This window comes from Penicillium concentricum, assembly GCF_028827145.1.
Source record: "Penicillium concentricum strain IBT 3081 chromosome Unknown utg000001l_segment0_segment0, whole genome shotgun sequence".
Taxonomy (NCBI): domain Eukaryota; kingdom Fungi; phylum Ascomycota; class Eurotiomycetes; order Eurotiales; family Aspergillaceae; genus Penicillium; species Penicillium concentricum.
This window is the reverse complement of record NW_026622754.1, coordinates 2,045,249-2,061,042: the sequence shown is the minus strand read 5'-3', so window position 1 is coordinate 2,061,042 and position 15,794 is coordinate 2,045,249. Positions and strand designations below refer to the sequence as shown.

Genomic DNA, 15,794 nt, shown 5'->3' with positions numbered 1-15,794 from the left:
TCTAATTCTTCAGCCAATCAGCGCCCGCTAGTGACATATCATCGCCAGTTAGTTCTATGGAAAATATCCAGAAACACGAGAGAATATAAAAACCCACGCTCTGCGATCCCGTGTACCGACACCCGTTGCCTACTCAATAGAATATCAATCGATCCATTTCGATTATCCCCCATGACGTCCATACGACCACAGTCATGCTCCGCCAGTGCCCCCAACGGCCAGGCAAAAACATGCGACATTGAAAAGCAAAATGAAACCTCTTCTCCAGATGAGCCATCGGAGAAACAGTCAATGTTCTCAAGTCTCGGTCTCCTTGACCGATTCCTGGCATTATGGATCTTTCTTGCTATGGCAATTGGAATCATCCTGGGCAATTTTGTCCCAAGCACAGGTCCTGCCCTACAAAGGGGGAAATTCGTGGGAGTCTCTGTTCCTATCGGTACGTGCAAGTCCAACAATTTTGGGGAATTTACTAACTGAGTATGAATTTACAGCTGTGGGTCTTCTCGTCATGATGTACCCTATCCTGTGCAAGATTCGGTTCGAATCCCTGCATCATGTTTTCCGAGAGAAAGGTATTTGGGTCCAAATGGCCTTTAGTCTTCTCCTGAATTGGATTATTGCTCCATTTCTTATGGTTTGTTATTCCAACACTCTCACGGCACAGAGCCAATTGCTGACTTACTTTCATTAGCTGGCCTTGGCTTGGGCGTTTTTGCCTGACGAGCCAGAATTGCGACAGGGACTGATCGTTGTTGGATTGGCACGATGCATTGCTATGGTAAGCCTACACCCATCAGCAACCCGCCTTTATAAACGACATTATGCTAACCCCCAGCCTGCATCAGGTACTGGTTTGGACAGGACTAGCCGGAGGCGATAACGAATATTGCGCCATCCTCGTCGCTTTCAACTCAGTGCTGCAGATGGTTCTTTTCGCTCCAATGGGAGTGTTCTTCATCAGCGTTATCAGCGGCGATCCAGTCACATTCGAGTATTCAACAGCTGCCCAAAGTGTCGCGGTATTTCTCGGAATACCTCTCGGCGCCGCAATCGTCACGCGTTTTGTACTCCGACGAATTTCTGCAAAATGGTACGATGAAACCTTTTTGAAATGGCTTAGCCCCTGGTCTCTCATCGGCCTGTTGTTCACAATCCTTGTGTTATTCGCCTCGCAGGGCCGCCATGTGGTCCAGCAAATCGTCTCCGTGGTCCGAGTGGCAGCACCGCTCATCGTTTACTTTCTGATCATCTTCTTTGCGACTCTCCTTGTGGCGTACAAATTAGGATTCGGTTATAAGCTGGCCACTGTGCAGAGCTTTACAGCTGCTAGCAACAATTTTGAATTGGCAATTGCTGTTGCGGTGGCGATGTTTGGCGCGGATAGCAACCAGGCTCTTGCGGCGACTGTCGGGCCTCTCATAGAGGTTCCTGTGCTGTTGGGTCTGGTATATGCTGTTAAATGGATAGCTAGACGAATTGGCTGGGATGATTAAGAACAAAATGTACATGAGATATTAAGAATTAATAGAGAGACAGCTGGGCAGAGAGCCCTTAATATCAAGTTCAAGTCACGCGATCTGCGGGGTCACCAGTGACATGCCACTTTCGTCTGATTGGACAACATCAACTTGCCTTCCAGTTCTCCAGTTCTTTTTTATTTCAACGTCAAATCATTCATCTATATTTGAATGTCTTCAATTTCCTCTTTTTCCTCTACAGTTGTTAGAAAAGCCCTTTGCTACAAGAATTCCACTGCCCGAATTCAACTATGCCTCGCCCAAAAACCAAGACCAAGGTTGGTTACTAGAAATCATCCCATCTTTTTATTTTTTTTATTCCATCCCACTCATGTTCTATTCGTATAGAGCGAAGACCTCGCCCGCATTCGCAATAATCAACGTCGATCAAGGGCAAAACGCCTAGAATATATCCGAGAATTAGAGGGAAAAGCCAAAAAATATGACGAATTAATGGCATCGACACATTCACCATCGCTATCAGCATTTGATAAATTGCAATCCGAAAATGCCTGGATGAGAGGGTTATTGGCTACCCTAGACATCAACTTCAACTCTTTGGATGCACCCCCGGAAGCATTCACGACAGCGAACCAAATATGGTATCTGCGGTAAGGTCACCAATTGAACAATTATTGTCGTAAGATTCTAATTGTTTACAGATTACAGGCTCGTTGACTAGTAGCGTGAAGACTCACCAACATGTGATAAATCCAACTCCCTTGTCATTTTGGGAAGAATGGGATTCGTCAGGTTTATCGCCTAACATGGGGCTGGATTTCAATATCCCGTTACTATCGAACGAGACAAATAATTTGGCCAATTTGGATCCTCCCTTGATAGAACCGGAGCCTGCAGAGCCTATTCTTGAGGCTAGCCAGTATCAAGGGACCACCGAAAGCACTGAAACAAGTATTCCAAGCGACCTGAATACAACTCTGTGCTCTTTAGCCTGTCAATGGGTAATCCAATGCAACACCAAAGGCGTGGAATTGGATGTCTTGTATTTTCGGATGGAGCGTGGGTTCAAGCAAGGGAACGGTCCGTTGGAAGGATGCAGGGTGGATAACCAAGTGCTTCTTAAAGTTTTGACGGAAATATCTTGAGATATGTCAGTTTGATTGCAACTAAGCCTCAATCCTCCAACTGCTTAATTGCATAAATTTGAAACGAGCCTGAATCAAAGTCAGTGTTGGTTCGGTAATCGAAAAGGCTTGAAGACTCACCAGCCCATTCATTAAAGTCACACTCCAGCAAGTCTCCTCCGCTGGCGTTCTTCTCTCGTGTTCCTCCACAACACGAAGTAGGTTCCAACTGGTCGTTCGCCTCTCCAAGATCCATTTGTCCTTGAACCAAATCTTTGTAAACATTGATGTCACTGTGGGTATCGACGATCACGACATCTAGGAAGAAAAAGATGATTAGCGAAACGCATAAAGCACAATTACACTTGGATGGATACCTTTGAATCCCGCCTCGGAGAGATACTTCTCATACTCGTTAACCTGGCTGGCACCTGCAATGCATCCAACGTAGAAGGATAGACTGTTGACCACTTCTTGGGGGAGTTCCTTGCGAGTCAGGATATCACTGATGGCAACGCGACCTCCCGGTCCCAGCAAGCGGAACATCTCGTTGAACGCAAGATGTTTGTCAGGCGTAGGAACGAGGTTTACCACACAGTTGCTGATGATGCAGTGGGCGGTGGCGTCAGGCAGAGGGATAGACGTGATTGAGGCTTCGATGAAGGACGCGTTGGAAGCACCCGCTTTCTCCGCATTTCTGCGAGCAAGTTCGAGCATGCTCTGTGTTATTTGTGTCAGCTGGGTTATCTCAAGTCATTGAGTTGAGTAAAAGGATCACCTTTGTCATGTCTACACCAATGGCTTTCCCTTCGGGACCGACTTTCTTGGCCGCCAGTAGAACATCGATACCACCACCGCTACCCAGATCAATCACTGTTTCACCCTAGAGGAAATGTTAGGAAGTCGCACGATAAGACTAGGTGGCGGTAATACTGACCTCTCGCAAGTTGGCAAGGGCCAAGGGATTTCCACAGCTCACTCCAAGGTTTGCGGCCTGGGGAATTGAGCTGAGGTCTGCAGCATCATAACCAAATGCTTGGGCAATACTTTGCTCGGTTTTCTTCTCCTCGCTTGTGGAAGAGCGATCAGCCAATTCACCATAGCGATCTTGGACACTACCATAGATGGAATTTGAACTCATATTGCGACTTTGACTTTTATTGACGGAACAGGTGGTTGGAAGAGAAGTGGTTCTTACAGTTGAGGGGCGCAGCATCTGTGATTATATATATTGCGCAATGAGCATAGCAGCATGTCATCAATCTGATACTGCCTACTCCGTCATACTTGTGGATATTTTTACGATATTTTGTAACATTTTATTGGCCCTCACTGTTTCTGGCATGTCACTGCATTCGACCAATGAGATGGAAAAGGGTGTTAGTCCTCAGGACCCAACCTTGGCTCTTTATGCAGTTTATTCATGTAAGCCATAGAAGACAGCCTTAGAACCTTATCCGATAACAATCAATTAGTCGGTGCAGCAAGGACAAAGAAAGAAGTGATTAACAAAGGTGAATTAAAATCAATATGGAAAAAAAAGTCAGTATCCACTTTTTACACCCGGGCTATCATTCGAGAGTACAAAGTACCTCACTCAGGTTAAGTGCCTGTCAATTACCCAGGGGTGTGAGAGGACGCGCCTCTACAACGCCGGATTTGGGGGGGGGGGGGGGGGACACACTCAAGCATGCCCTCGCCCGCACCAGTAGGCTGTATATTGCGCGCCTCCCATCGCATTGAGCTAACAGGGGCGGATCTTTAGGTAGAGTTATGTTTACCTTCCCTATAACTGACCTCCTTCCCGATTAGGAAGTCACCTATATATAGCCAATTACCATAGGCACTCAGGGTTCGACTCCCTGTTATTATTTTTATATTGATTCTTTAACACCTTGCATCACAGCTACTGCATATACTATGCATGGAGGCTCCTAACCTGACGTTCTTTCGAGTCCAAACAGTTGATGCTTCTTCTAATCCAGTTTCCCCTACACCAGTAGAGTCGCTCATAGACCCATGAACGCAAACCCATGGACGTAATACACTCGGCATTTTTACTTACTCACTTATAACAACTTTTGAAGTTCCACCAATGCAGTTGATTTTGTCCTTCACCTCATCAACCTTCGTTCTTCAAGAAATGTTTTCCTCCACGCAGTGAGATCGTTGTCTCTGATATACCACGGATAATCTTTGAACTAAGCACAAATACGAATCATATACTAACCTCTCAGAATAGCTGCTCTGTTATCAAAATCCTCTCGGATAGTACTGAGGTGTTCAAGCAGATAATCTAATCACGTATGCTGAATGGCCTTCCTTTAAGCCGTATATACATATTGCTGCCCATGACACCACGGTCCCACGATTCCCAGGTGGCTTTCAAACACTGATCTGCTTTGAATTTATCGCTTTGAGTATATGCGTAAGCCCCTTTACGATGCGAAAAGTGGCAAGCTGGACCGTAATCCGGCTCATACTCAAGTTGATAACCACCTGTAGGTGCAAAATATAGCGACCCGCCATGCTCAAACAGAGAGGCTCATCCAAGTCCCCTCGGAATTTCGGATCAAAGCGGGGCAGTATTCCCTTCTGTATAAGTTTTTTGAGGCAAAAAATGGCATATTTGGAGCTATTTATATCCGACAACACTGTTACTCATTTTCCAGAAAAACTGCTGCGCACTCTGTGAAGTCATTCTTTTGTAAATTAGTAAGATTCCACCGACGAAGGAGCATGAAGGGCATGCGAAACATATACCTGTGTTCAAATCATTTAATTATTGGAGAGATGAGGGTGCGAATGTGACCCTCCAGACAGGTTGCTATCAAGGGATTCGTGCCGCGCTTGTTCCTCTTCGGTTGTGCGTTCAACCGGAATCGGAGCAGCGACCTCGCTCAAACCACCGTACGGTTCCTCATCTCCTTTGTCATTCTCGGCAATTGTTTGTGGCTTGCTTTCTGTTGCGGAATCTGAACCTTTCTTACGCCAACAAGTGAGTATTCGGCGGAGTTTAAAAAGATTCATATTCTATCAAGCAATAAATAAAATGAAGGGCAAATATTCGTCTAATGTGACAAATGAATATCTAAAGACGGTCGTTGTCTCCAAGACATAGGAGAATGTTATTCTCGGTTTTTGGCCACTATGCTACGTCATGAATATGAAGGGGATGAACAGATTATCGGAGGTGTTTCCGAGTTGCCCAGAGAGTTAGTAAATTGATATCGTATCATTATTATCCAGCTTAATCGAAAATAAAAGATGTGTAGTTCAGCTCTAAAATATTTGTATTAGGTCGTCCAGTTAGGCTGTCGCGTTCATTCGGACCTAACGCGCCGGACTTTATACCTAACTCCGAACCCCCCGGTTCAAACCTTCTCACGTCTTACCACTTCGTCCCCTCAACTACAGTGCTCTAAAAATGACTTTCCAAGATGATAAATCGCTTGCTCGCGAGCAAATAAGTTCAGAGAAGTCGATGGAGATGTTAGATCCCGCAGCCCGAAGACGACTCCAAAATCGCCTCAATCAACGTGCGAGCAGTAGGTGGCACTCCTATTCGCCACTCCCAGCCTAACTTCAACTATTTATACTGATATTTTATATAGGAAAAAGGAAGGCGTTAGAGACTAAAAAAACAAAACGCCAGACAGGAAATGGGTTGTCTATATCGAGGATTCGAACGTTCCAAAAATGAACGAATTCACAAAAGAAACAACAAGTCATCAAGTCGCGAAATTATCATCGCCTCCCCGCCAAAATGAAGAATATTTATGTCATTTCAACTCTACCCAGCATGATGAGTCTATAAAAAATCTCCATGCAAAAGCTTTGCATATGATCGAGAACCCGGTTTTCTCGCCCAATCCCACCTTGCACGCCACCCAGTGCAGTGTAATTCGAGCGATGTTAGTCAACGCCAATCTCATGGGCCTCACGATCGAGCTTCTCGAGGAAGACCTCGCATCGCAGTTCAACCTTGTCGGTCCATCAACGCTACATCTACCACCAAGCCTCTATCCATCCCAAAAGCAAAGGAAAATTATCCACCACCCCTGGATCGATTTGATTCCGATGTTGTCGCTACGAGAGGCCCTCTTGGCTAGGACAGATGAAATTGACGAAGATGAAATATGCTGCGACTTTTATGAGACTCGTGATTCTTCGCAGGAAGTCGGACTTCGTGTTTGGGGCGAAGCTTGGGATCCATCTGCATACGAGGCCTCGGAGTCATTGATAAAAAAATGGAGTTGGATGGTAAAAGACTGTCCCGATATAATTGAATCTTCTAATTATTGGAGGAAACAGCGAGGGGAGAAGCCCATCATGTTCAGAATGATCAAGTGATATTACAAACTCTATATAATAAACACATCAGAGTATTTTTTAACTTTATATCTCTCACAGCAAGAACTTCTCCTGGGTCAAGCTCTCGCTCAGCTCCCACAGTTTGGTCCAGTTGTCTTCGTCGTTGATGTGGGTGTGCAATTCGTGGTCGGAGACTGCGTTCTGGCTGAGGTACGAGCCATTGTACCCTATATGCGGACATGATTAGTACAAGACAGTAGAACTATGGGCATGTGGGATCTACTTACTTGCGATGGTAGGGTCAACCATGCCCGTGATGACAGTAGCGGCTCCTTCTGAGGTAGTAGTCCACGGAGGAATTTCGAATGGATTTCCATCCATATCAACCATGGCTAGAGAGGTCGATTAGTGAGAAATAAGACATACACAAGGAAAAGAAAACATACCTCCGGCCTTCTTCCATTCGGCGACCTGGTCAACAAATCCGGGAGGGCAGTGTCGTTGCAGACCGGTTTGAACGGCTAAATGTTGGTCAGCTAGATGCATTGAATACTAAGGAGAAGCAAAAAATACCACCAGGATCAACACTGAAAACGCGGATTTTCTCGTTCTTCAACTTCTCACCCAGTCTCTTCACAAACATGACTCTGGCAGCATTCGACTGGCCGTATGCCACCATCGGTTCATAGGTTTGGCCATCCTGCAAGGAAATGGAATGTCAGCGGGGTTAAAAATAACATGCCTATCGAACTCACACTGAAGTTGTAGTCGTCGAAGTGCATCTTCCCTTGTCTGACCATGGACGAGGCCATGATAACCACAGACGAATCTGAACCCGCAGCACGGACTTTTGGTAGGAGCAACTTCACGAGCAAGAAGTTCGCCAGATAATTGACTCCAAGCTGGCTCTCAAATCCATCTTTTGTCTTGCTGTAAGGTGGGAACATAACCCCGGCCACGCTGACAAGATGGTCGATGTGAGACACATCATCTAGGTCTTTGACAGCATTTCGCACGGCGCCCAAGTCACTGAGGTCCATGTTGAGAAAGCGGGTTTCCACATTTGGCTTGGCTGATCTGATCTTTTCTTGAATTCCTGCCACCTTTGAGCCGGAACGGGCAGTTAGGATGAGTAGCTTTGGATCGGCGGCAGAAAGCTGAAGTGCGAGTTCGCCTGCGATGGAGTCGTCGGAAACGCCGGTGATGAGCACTACAAAAAGTAGGGGGGTTTGTTAGTGCTTTGCTACTTGACAGATGATGGGAAATAGCCTTTGATTACCTGTCTTTCCAGCAAGGGCCTTGCCATATTTCTCCAGAACGACCTCGGAGCGGAGGACTTGTTGATTGTTGGACATTTTGGGTGAAGGTGTTTGAGGATAGAAGATAGGAGCAATGAAGGAAGGAATGAAGTTTGATTGATGTCTCCTCCATTTGAACCAGATACAGTGGTCTCCTTTATACGTTTGCTCTCGGTGATAATGGGATTAAGTGTACTTCAGTGCATCGTGGGTATAGTTCGGAACGGCCAATCAACGTTCATAAAAGTCTCCACTAGAGTCCGGACCTTACCATATCAGGTTAGCCTAATGTCATCAAGTATCAAGTCCTTCGGGTTGTTTCTTTGATATGGTTTAATGAGCGATTAGAAGATGATGGAACATCCCAGGAATACAGTTTTGGAGATTTGTGGAGGACTTAAGATAAAAACTCCGTTAATTCCTATAAATTGTGCCATTTGCAGACGAGATTTAATCCAATATCAGAACACGTTCAAGTATGATATTATACTACAGTTGCATCTGATTAAATGAAGTAAAGACGATAGTAAGAGATAGGTAGGTAGTGGGTTCGTTCTTCAAGACAAGTAAACAGCAACATGTCCAAATTGAGGGGAACTAACGGGCCAAAACGCATGCACAAAGCCGCCTGGGTTGCACATGTACCCTTGTGCGACTGTAGATGATGTTCTTAATTGAGTAGGGAGAATTACCTCATATCAGAGATTTCTCAGGGGGAACCGCCGTAGTTTGCTCTGAGTAGAAGGGTGGAAGTACCACAGTCGGATTTCTCCCATCCATCCCCGATTAGTTTCCTGGACTTGATATCCAAGACTTGTCTAGCCCCAGCGTGAACAAGCCACAGAAGCTGAAAGCTCAGTGCGTGTGGTTCTGCAAGATCCGAAGGAGCCCTTCTTGATAAGAAATAGTAACATAGAAAATAATATGCACAGATATCGATGCAACAAGGACCCATTGAAGTCATACCCTAGAGAGATGAATTGGTACCAAGACGAGAAATGGTAAATGTGATTATTAGATTCCAACAGGAGGCTAAACCAGAGCCACCGGCCCAATTGTCTACACGTATCTAATACAATGCGCCAAACCAAATAAAAACAAGAAAGGTCATCACTCATATCAGCAGACATGAAAGTAGCAGTACCCAAAAAAGCCTGCTCTAGAACCACATGATGCCTGCAACAAGACCAATCACCACAGCCATGCAGCTTCCATGGAGCTCCCGCGAGTGCCGACCAGCGGCAGCATCAGTGGAATCCTCAGCGCCAACTTTCTGTTGGGGCGGTGCTTGCTCGGATGGGATGAATGGGTCTTGATTTGAGGCGTCGTTGGAAATTGTGGGGTGGGGTATTAATGTTGTGGGAGCCCCTGAGATCTGGTCCGGGAGGAAGATCGATTTCGCATAATTTGCTCCATGGAGTCCGACGCGTTTTCCAAAATCAAGGGCGACGTGGCAGGCCTGCTGACACATATCGCGGAGGGAGGCAGGAAAGGGCAGCAATGGCTCCTGGGTGCTGTCGGAGGAATGATTATATGGCGGGATGCTGGGAGGAGAGTTGTTGTCGAAGGTTGGGAGAGATTCGTTGATGGTAATGGTAGGATATGGATGCGTCGAGCCTGCAAGGCTGCGGTTGGAGAATGAGGTGAGGAATGGGTAGTCGTCTAATTGTTGGATGAAGTAGGTTCTGAATGCGCGGGCTCTGCGGCCAAATGAAAATGAGGATTCGCGGGTGAAGGATGAGAGTCGACTTTTATTTGCGACTGTGGTTGTTTCGCTGGCTGGGACCACAGCGTCATTTCCAACGCGTGCAGTAATCGGTGGGCGATTGCCTCGCGATCGATGTGATGCTGTAAGAACCCATGATTTGCGAGGCTCGTTGAGCGGGTGTACTTTCGGTGCTAGTTCGGTGACACTATCTTGAAGGAGAGGGACCTCTGGACAGTCGGCTTGGTTAGTTGACTTGAATGAGCTTGAAGTTGAGGTTGAGTTTGGCGGAAAGGGTACATACGGCGAGCTGCACCAGTGTAGAAGCTGAAGTCCGCAAACTTGGAGTGGTAGAGATTCGGTAGCGATGGCACCAATGTGAGTAGCGAGAACACAATCAGGATAAGGAGTGGGAGCGCGCCAGGTTTATCAAAGCCAGACCGCATTATCCCTGCTCCCTGACTCGGTCCAGGAGCTTCCAGAGGGTTTGTTATGGTTCAAGGTTCACGAGAATCGAGAAGAAGCAAGAATGACAATCTGAAGGCCATGGAGGGGATTGACCGTTTCGCGTTTAATGCAACGTTCCGTGGGATGCAGCGTTTCTGCAGAGCAACGCGACGACGCGCAGGGGGGCTGGTGGATCGGGGAGGTGGTCGGGAAGGTGTGTAGCTGGAGAGAAAAGACGTGAAATGGCAGATGCGGTGGATTCAAGTGGATTCGGATTATTAGAACGATATGGAGCCCTTAAAAGGTCGGATGCGGTTGTCTTGGCTCTTTTTTTTTTTTCGCACAGAGCTCCGAGTATGACGTCGATCACTATCAACTCTTGTTTTGAATCTCCCGTTTGATCTGAAAGTGTACAAACCCCCCTATGTCAAAATGTCGAAGAATGTTTCCCACGTTGGCCACATTTTGGACATTTTGACAGTTTGAAGTTTTCTATTTTCTGTTTCCAGCAATGTTGGCCTGAGGCATTTAAATATGTCGATCACTCCAAAACAGGAAAACAGGATTTCGCGAACTTCCGTTGGTTTTTAGCCGGCTAATTTGTTTATTCCCTTGTTTACCCCTCTGCATATAGTGATGTGAGCCAAGTCTATCGAGGTAACCCGATCAACATTCGACAATAGCAATTGATCGGCATCGAGGCCCACGTGTAGCGCCCTACTGATATGACTTGACCTCTGTACGGAGTAGACTACACAGTACTGAAGCTGATCATGGTCTATTACTTTATGTCTTCCCTGTTTCATTTTAGAAGGTTGTTGGATCGCTGCATATTCCTCTAGTTTCGGGTAGGCTGTTGACCAATACATAACAGACAAGAGTAGCTGGCTGCTTATGCACCCTTGTAAGTCTTTTCAGTACGTTTTGGTTTCGAAATTTTATTGGCAGTCTGCTCAGATATTCTTTTTGTAATATTTTCTGATATCTTCTCTTCCTGCCAACTATCTATCATAAATACAGTAATCTGGTCTTCCGGTCCAAGACATCATCATTCTCTATCCACGGATTAGCCTTCTATTTGAATCGACCTTATTCCAAATGACCAGGAGAACATACGAGAATAGGAGATATCAATGCCAACATGTTTATCTCCAAGGAAAACCGACAATAAATACCTAGGTAAGTGTACAGGAAAATCACAAAAGAAAAAGCGAAGTCCTGTGGACCTTGGGAATCTCCTGAATCAACACAATTAAGCAGGAGCGATGGGAAAGGTTCCTTCCCTATAGATCTTCAGACCTTACAGCTTTAGCCAGCCACCCTTCGAAGATCAACCTTTGCCGGACTGAATACATGAATGACAGACGGGGAACCCACAACCCATCTGGGCCGTGTTCATCCGACCAAACCTGGTGGAATGGTGGATACATCAAATTGGCAAGATCATGCCCCAGTCTGCATGTAATCGCTTCTAACGATCGCCACAGGGGATTATTGCTAGCCGAGTCTGAGAACGGGATGGATAACACTATGAAGACAGGGGCAACGTCAACGTTAACCTCGACTATCACAACTTCATCAACTTCATCAACTTCCCTGCAATATCTAGAACCACTTTGTCATTCTCTCAATGACCACCTTGAAACCCATCACCGACCAGCTGGCGAGTTATCAAACAGACTTGTGAGTAGCCTTAAGCTAAGAGCACTCTGCGTGATGACACTTCACGGATGAAACCCTACTCACAGTATCCGTCTGCAGACCAAGACTAGCTTAACCCACTACAAGGAATGTATATGTAAGATAACGCTCCGATATCCTTTTAGATGTTTTCTTTAGACACTCTCTGAGTTCTTCTCTTCTCGGGTATTCCTTCTTCCCTGTGTCAAGGCCCATACTTGCTCTTGGAGGAAATGAACTCGTCCCAGATGACGCCCATAAAGCATGGCTGGTCATAATCGGTTTCTAGTGTACCCACAAAGGCCTTAAACCAGGGCTTGTTATTGATTGCCAGCACAAACTGCACTTCGGGCAGTTTCTCGCTGACTTTCTCGTCAGTGGCTTTCCACACACCACGAAGTGTCTCCATGAGTACCAATTTGGACCGCTTGACCGAGTCTCCTGGGTGGTACCGGATGTTGGTTCACCTTTTTGAGCCCGCAGCAACCGTCCCAGAACTTGGCTTTTGATGTAGCGATCGATGGCCAAGATTTGCACGGGATTGTATCAAGGGAGTTCGTATGGCTTCAGTCGACATATTGACTGCAATGGTCTGTGCGTTAGCTGGCACAGTCCAAATGAGTAGTAAGACTTTGCTCATTTAGACACGATTGAAATGATTCGGATTCATATACCGTTGCCCATGGTCTGATTACTAGTTGACGATTTTATCGAGTGTCGTCTTTGAGTATCAAGTCCATGACGAGACCGGTCTCTTCGACTCCGTGAATACTTTTTTTCTCTCCCTCTTGTATATCCACCTATTTTACCTTGTTCTTTGGTATCGCCACGAATGCCGTTCGGTTTCCATTCTTCATCTATTCCTTCTCGGCATATGAGAAACGGGTCATGGTAGACGACCTTCTAGGCCCAGCTGGTTACTTAATGACCCCGGGGAGGGGCCAGGTAGATTTTCCTTGCTTTCCTTTCTTTGGATAGTGACCGGGGCACTTTCGGTCACCGCTGCTTTCCGATGATATGCATTTTGGATCAGATTTCGGGCTTGAGTCTGGTACGGAGGATCCATGACCTTTAAATAGGCGGGGATTTCGCCTAAATAAGCCAGTCGAGTCAGCTTGTAAGTCTTCGCCCGTTATACAAGATGATGCAGGCGTTACAAACCGTGTTCAGAGCATCGTAGTGCTTGCAGAAGACAATTGGTGGTTGAATAAGACAACAACGAGGGAAGACTCCGACCTGAGATTTATGCAAAGTTAGTTGTGTGTATGAAGTGCGTGGATTTCCCATAGAGACGGTTATAGAGAGCTTTCAAAATGAAAAGGGGGATACGAGATGATTCATTGCCCTTTCTCGGATCTCTCTTACTTCGTGCATTCCCATTACCTTTCTCGGATTGTTGTCAGTTCTCACAGATCTCTTAACAAACTCAGGTGAGCTTTCATCAGTAGGCATATGCCTTCATCCATACTTCATTCATATTACTAGCCCCTCCAAAAGGCCGGCCCATCATGCGTATTGGAGACGTTAACTCCGACAACCTTTGGACATCAGCTGCATCGGGGTTGTTGGCTCCTAAACAACTAGCATCCAATGGATAGAAGAGAAGAAGATTTCGGAGGCTAGGTTTATATACAGTTTGTATATTGATATAGAAGGCCATCATTGGTGGCGACCGTGGGTCCAAAGAGAGAGATGTCAAGTGGACATAAGAAAATAAAAATATAACTAAGAGACGTGATACGTATTCTACCTTCACACTGCTTTTATAGCAGAGATATTGCGGCAGGCCAAACAGAAAATCACCATGTCTAATATTTGTTTCTGGAATTCTGCGTGCAGGTAGTGCGATATGTATGATCACTGTAACAACCTGTACAACGCGACATCATTAACAGCATAGGCGCAAAACATGTCATTCCTTCGTCAGTAGTGAATCAAAGTCATCAAAGCGTAGCGTATATCTACAGATATCAAAAGAAATGCATAATGTCCATCTACACACATGCTGAGTAAAAGCAAAAACAAAAAGAAATCAATACATCCCACACATAAAAGCGCAACACGCCAAGACAACAAAATATAGATCATCGGCTTTTCTTTAATCCTTTGCGTTTCATCCCCGTTAAATCATAATCATGCACATTTCCATCCCCATCAAATGGGATTCATCATAGAAGCATCAGGAACAGCCGGACGACTCACTCCTACCCGATCATCAGAGACAGGCGTGGATTTCGTAACCGGCACAGGCGAGACGGTCGTCGGCACACTAGTATCAAGATGACTAGGTGCGAGACTACTGCGACTGCGTGAGCGACCAGTGCGGGAGACACTGCTCCCCGGAGTGCCAGTACTGGAACCTGGTTTCCCGCCACGTTTGACCATCTTGCCTAACACGCTGACGATCTCTGCGGCGTCTTCGAAGCTCTCGTCGTCCATGCCCTCTTGGGCATTGTAGACGTCTGCGATGGCCTGTTTTGCGAGACGGCGGCATGCGACGGGGTCTTGAAGACAGTCGTATAGATAAGCTGCGTATTCGAGCTTGACGGATAGACGGAGGGGGTGTGAGCCTGGGAGAAGTTTGTCGGAGAGGGTTGCTGCGTGGTTGAAGCAGGCTGTTGCGGTAGCTGTGTAGTCCAGCGGGGGGAGGAGGAAGGTTGAGGCTGGTTGGGGTGACTGGACAGGTTGCATTACTGGTAGGCCTGGGGGCCTGGATGTTGGTGTTGATGTGCTATTCATTTTGGACTTGTAGTCTGTGACGCCGAGAGCGGTTAGGGCATCTGCACCGTATATTGAGTCATGTTTGAAGCGGGTTGGCATGTCGGTGTCTGGAGTGAAGATTGGACGATTGTGGAATAGGACGAAGATATGGTAGAAGGAAGCGCGAAGTTTGTAGGCAAGCACTTTTAGCTCGACAAATCTGTCTACCATGGGGAGGATGTAACCCTCCAGTATTAGTAGGCCTTCGCGGGAGAGCCATATGATGTGATGGTACAGCTGGAGGGATCTTGTTTCGCGTGTTGTATCGAGACGTCGCAGCTTGCGGGCTCTAAGAAGCTTTTTTGATAGCATGACGGAGACGCCGAGGACTTTGTATAGCATTGTTGAGAGCAGGGGGTTTTCGAGGCCCATGACGGCGGCGAAATTGCCCAGGGCCTTCTGGTCCACTTCGGAGGAGGCCATCCACAAAGCCCAGGACCCGGAACTCGGGGAATCTGGGGATATGGAGTCAGCCATATTGGTGAGCAGCAGGCGGGGGAAGTTCGGAGAAGACCAATTGACCGAAAGAAAATTCAATTGCGAAGCTGGGAATGTCTCAACAGGCAAGGGAATAGGCGAAGACAGCTCGGACTTACCGAAATTCGCGCAAACAGAATTTCAAATAATCAAACGCAGCGACTGAATCATGCTCCAACCACGCGCGTATCCCCAAGTCGCGGACCAATTGACCTGCGAAATCAAGATCTTGGCGTCCAAAAATCTCAGACTGTTCCAGCGACGCACCGAATCGAAAAGGGAAAATACACGGAATATCCGAAACCGAGAGTCGCGAGCTCCGCGCAAGCTGCAAGGTTCAGCGGGACCCGAGGGGGCGGTTGTTCAGACCGCGGAGTATATCACAGCCAATAGCTTTCGTTCCTAGCGCGGGTACCAACTCCAATTGCGACAGAGTATATAACGGTTGAATTGTAGTCGACACACGGAACGATGTTATCCGCGCGATCAATCGAATCAATATTGCCTG

General features: G+C 46.6%; 8 protein-coding genes across 8 annotated transcripts; 3 read left to right on the top strand and 5 right to left on the bottom strand.

The window, feature by feature from the left end:
• Positions 1–171: 171 nt before the first annotated feature.
• Positions 172–1,496, top strand: N7517_000770 (arsenic resistance protein; the record flags this gene model as incomplete). Its single annotated transcript, XM_056718500.1, has 4 exons — positions 172–439; positions 495–637; positions 695–781; positions 849–1,496. 4 exons carry the CDS (start codon positions 172–174, stop codon positions 1,494–1,496), a joined length of 1,146 nt encoding a protein of 381 aa, XP_056582635.1.
• Positions 1,497–1,771: 275 nt separating this feature from the next.
• Positions 1,772–2,198, top strand: N7517_000769 (uncharacterized protein; the record flags this gene model as incomplete). The annotated part of the gene is made up of 3 exons (XM_056718499.1): positions 1,772–1,798; positions 1,869–2,131; positions 2,183–2,198. 3 exons carry the CDS (start codon positions 1,772–1,774, stop codon positions 2,196–2,198), a joined length of 306 nt encoding a protein of 101 aa, XP_056582634.1.
• A 456-nt stretch (positions 2,199–2,654) lies between these two features.
• N7517_000768 (uncharacterized protein) lies at positions 2,655–3,746 on the bottom strand (the record flags this gene model as incomplete). The annotated part of the gene is made up of 5 exons (XM_056718498.1): positions 2,655–2,695; positions 2,747–2,923; positions 2,983–3,325; positions 3,384–3,488; positions 3,543–3,746. The coding sequence occupies 5 exons, from the start codon at positions 3,744–3,746 to the stop codon at positions 2,655–2,657; spliced, it is 870 nt and encodes a 289-aa protein (XP_056582633.1).
• A 1,637-nt stretch (positions 3,747–5,383) lies between these two features.
• Positions 5,384–5,635, bottom strand: N7517_000767 (uncharacterized protein; the record flags this gene model as incomplete). The annotated part of the gene is made up of 1 exon (XM_056718497.1): positions 5,384–5,635. One exon carries the CDS (start codon positions 5,633–5,635, stop codon positions 5,384–5,386), a length of 252 nt encoding a protein of 83 aa, XP_056582632.1.
• An 882-nt stretch (positions 5,636–6,517) lies between these two features.
• Positions 6,518–6,958, top strand: N7517_000766 (uncharacterized protein; the record flags this gene model as incomplete). The annotated part of the gene is made up of 1 exon (XM_056718496.1): positions 6,518–6,958. One exon carries the CDS (start codon positions 6,518–6,520, stop codon positions 6,956–6,958), a length of 441 nt encoding a protein of 146 aa, XP_056582631.1.
• A 54-nt stretch (positions 6,959–7,012) lies between these two features.
• On the bottom strand, positions 7,013–8,274 carry N7517_000765 (Short-chain dehydrogenase/reductase SDR; the record flags this gene model as incomplete). The annotated part of the gene is made up of 6 exons (XM_056718495.1): positions 7,013–7,146; positions 7,207–7,311; positions 7,366–7,440; positions 7,493–7,619; positions 7,675–8,129; positions 8,199–8,274. The coding sequence occupies 6 exons, from the start codon at positions 8,272–8,274 to the stop codon at positions 7,013–7,015; spliced, it is 972 nt and encodes a 323-aa protein (XP_056582630.1).
• A 1,102-nt stretch (positions 8,275–9,376) lies between these two features.
• Positions 9,377–10,368, bottom strand: N7517_000764 (uncharacterized protein; the record flags this gene model as incomplete). Its single annotated transcript, XM_056718494.1, has 2 exons — positions 9,377–10,152; positions 10,227–10,368. 2 exons carry the CDS (start codon positions 10,366–10,368, stop codon positions 9,377–9,379), a joined length of 918 nt encoding a protein of 305 aa, XP_056582629.1.
• Positions 10,369–14,203: 3,835 nt separating this feature from the next.
• On the bottom strand, positions 14,204–15,286 carry erg27 (the record flags this gene model as incomplete). The annotated part of the gene is made up of 1 exon (XM_056718493.1): positions 14,204–15,286. The coding sequence occupies one exon, from the start codon at positions 15,284–15,286 to the stop codon at positions 14,204–14,206; it is 1,083 nt and encodes a 360-aa protein (XP_056582628.1).
• Positions 15,287–15,794: the final 508 nt, after the last annotated feature.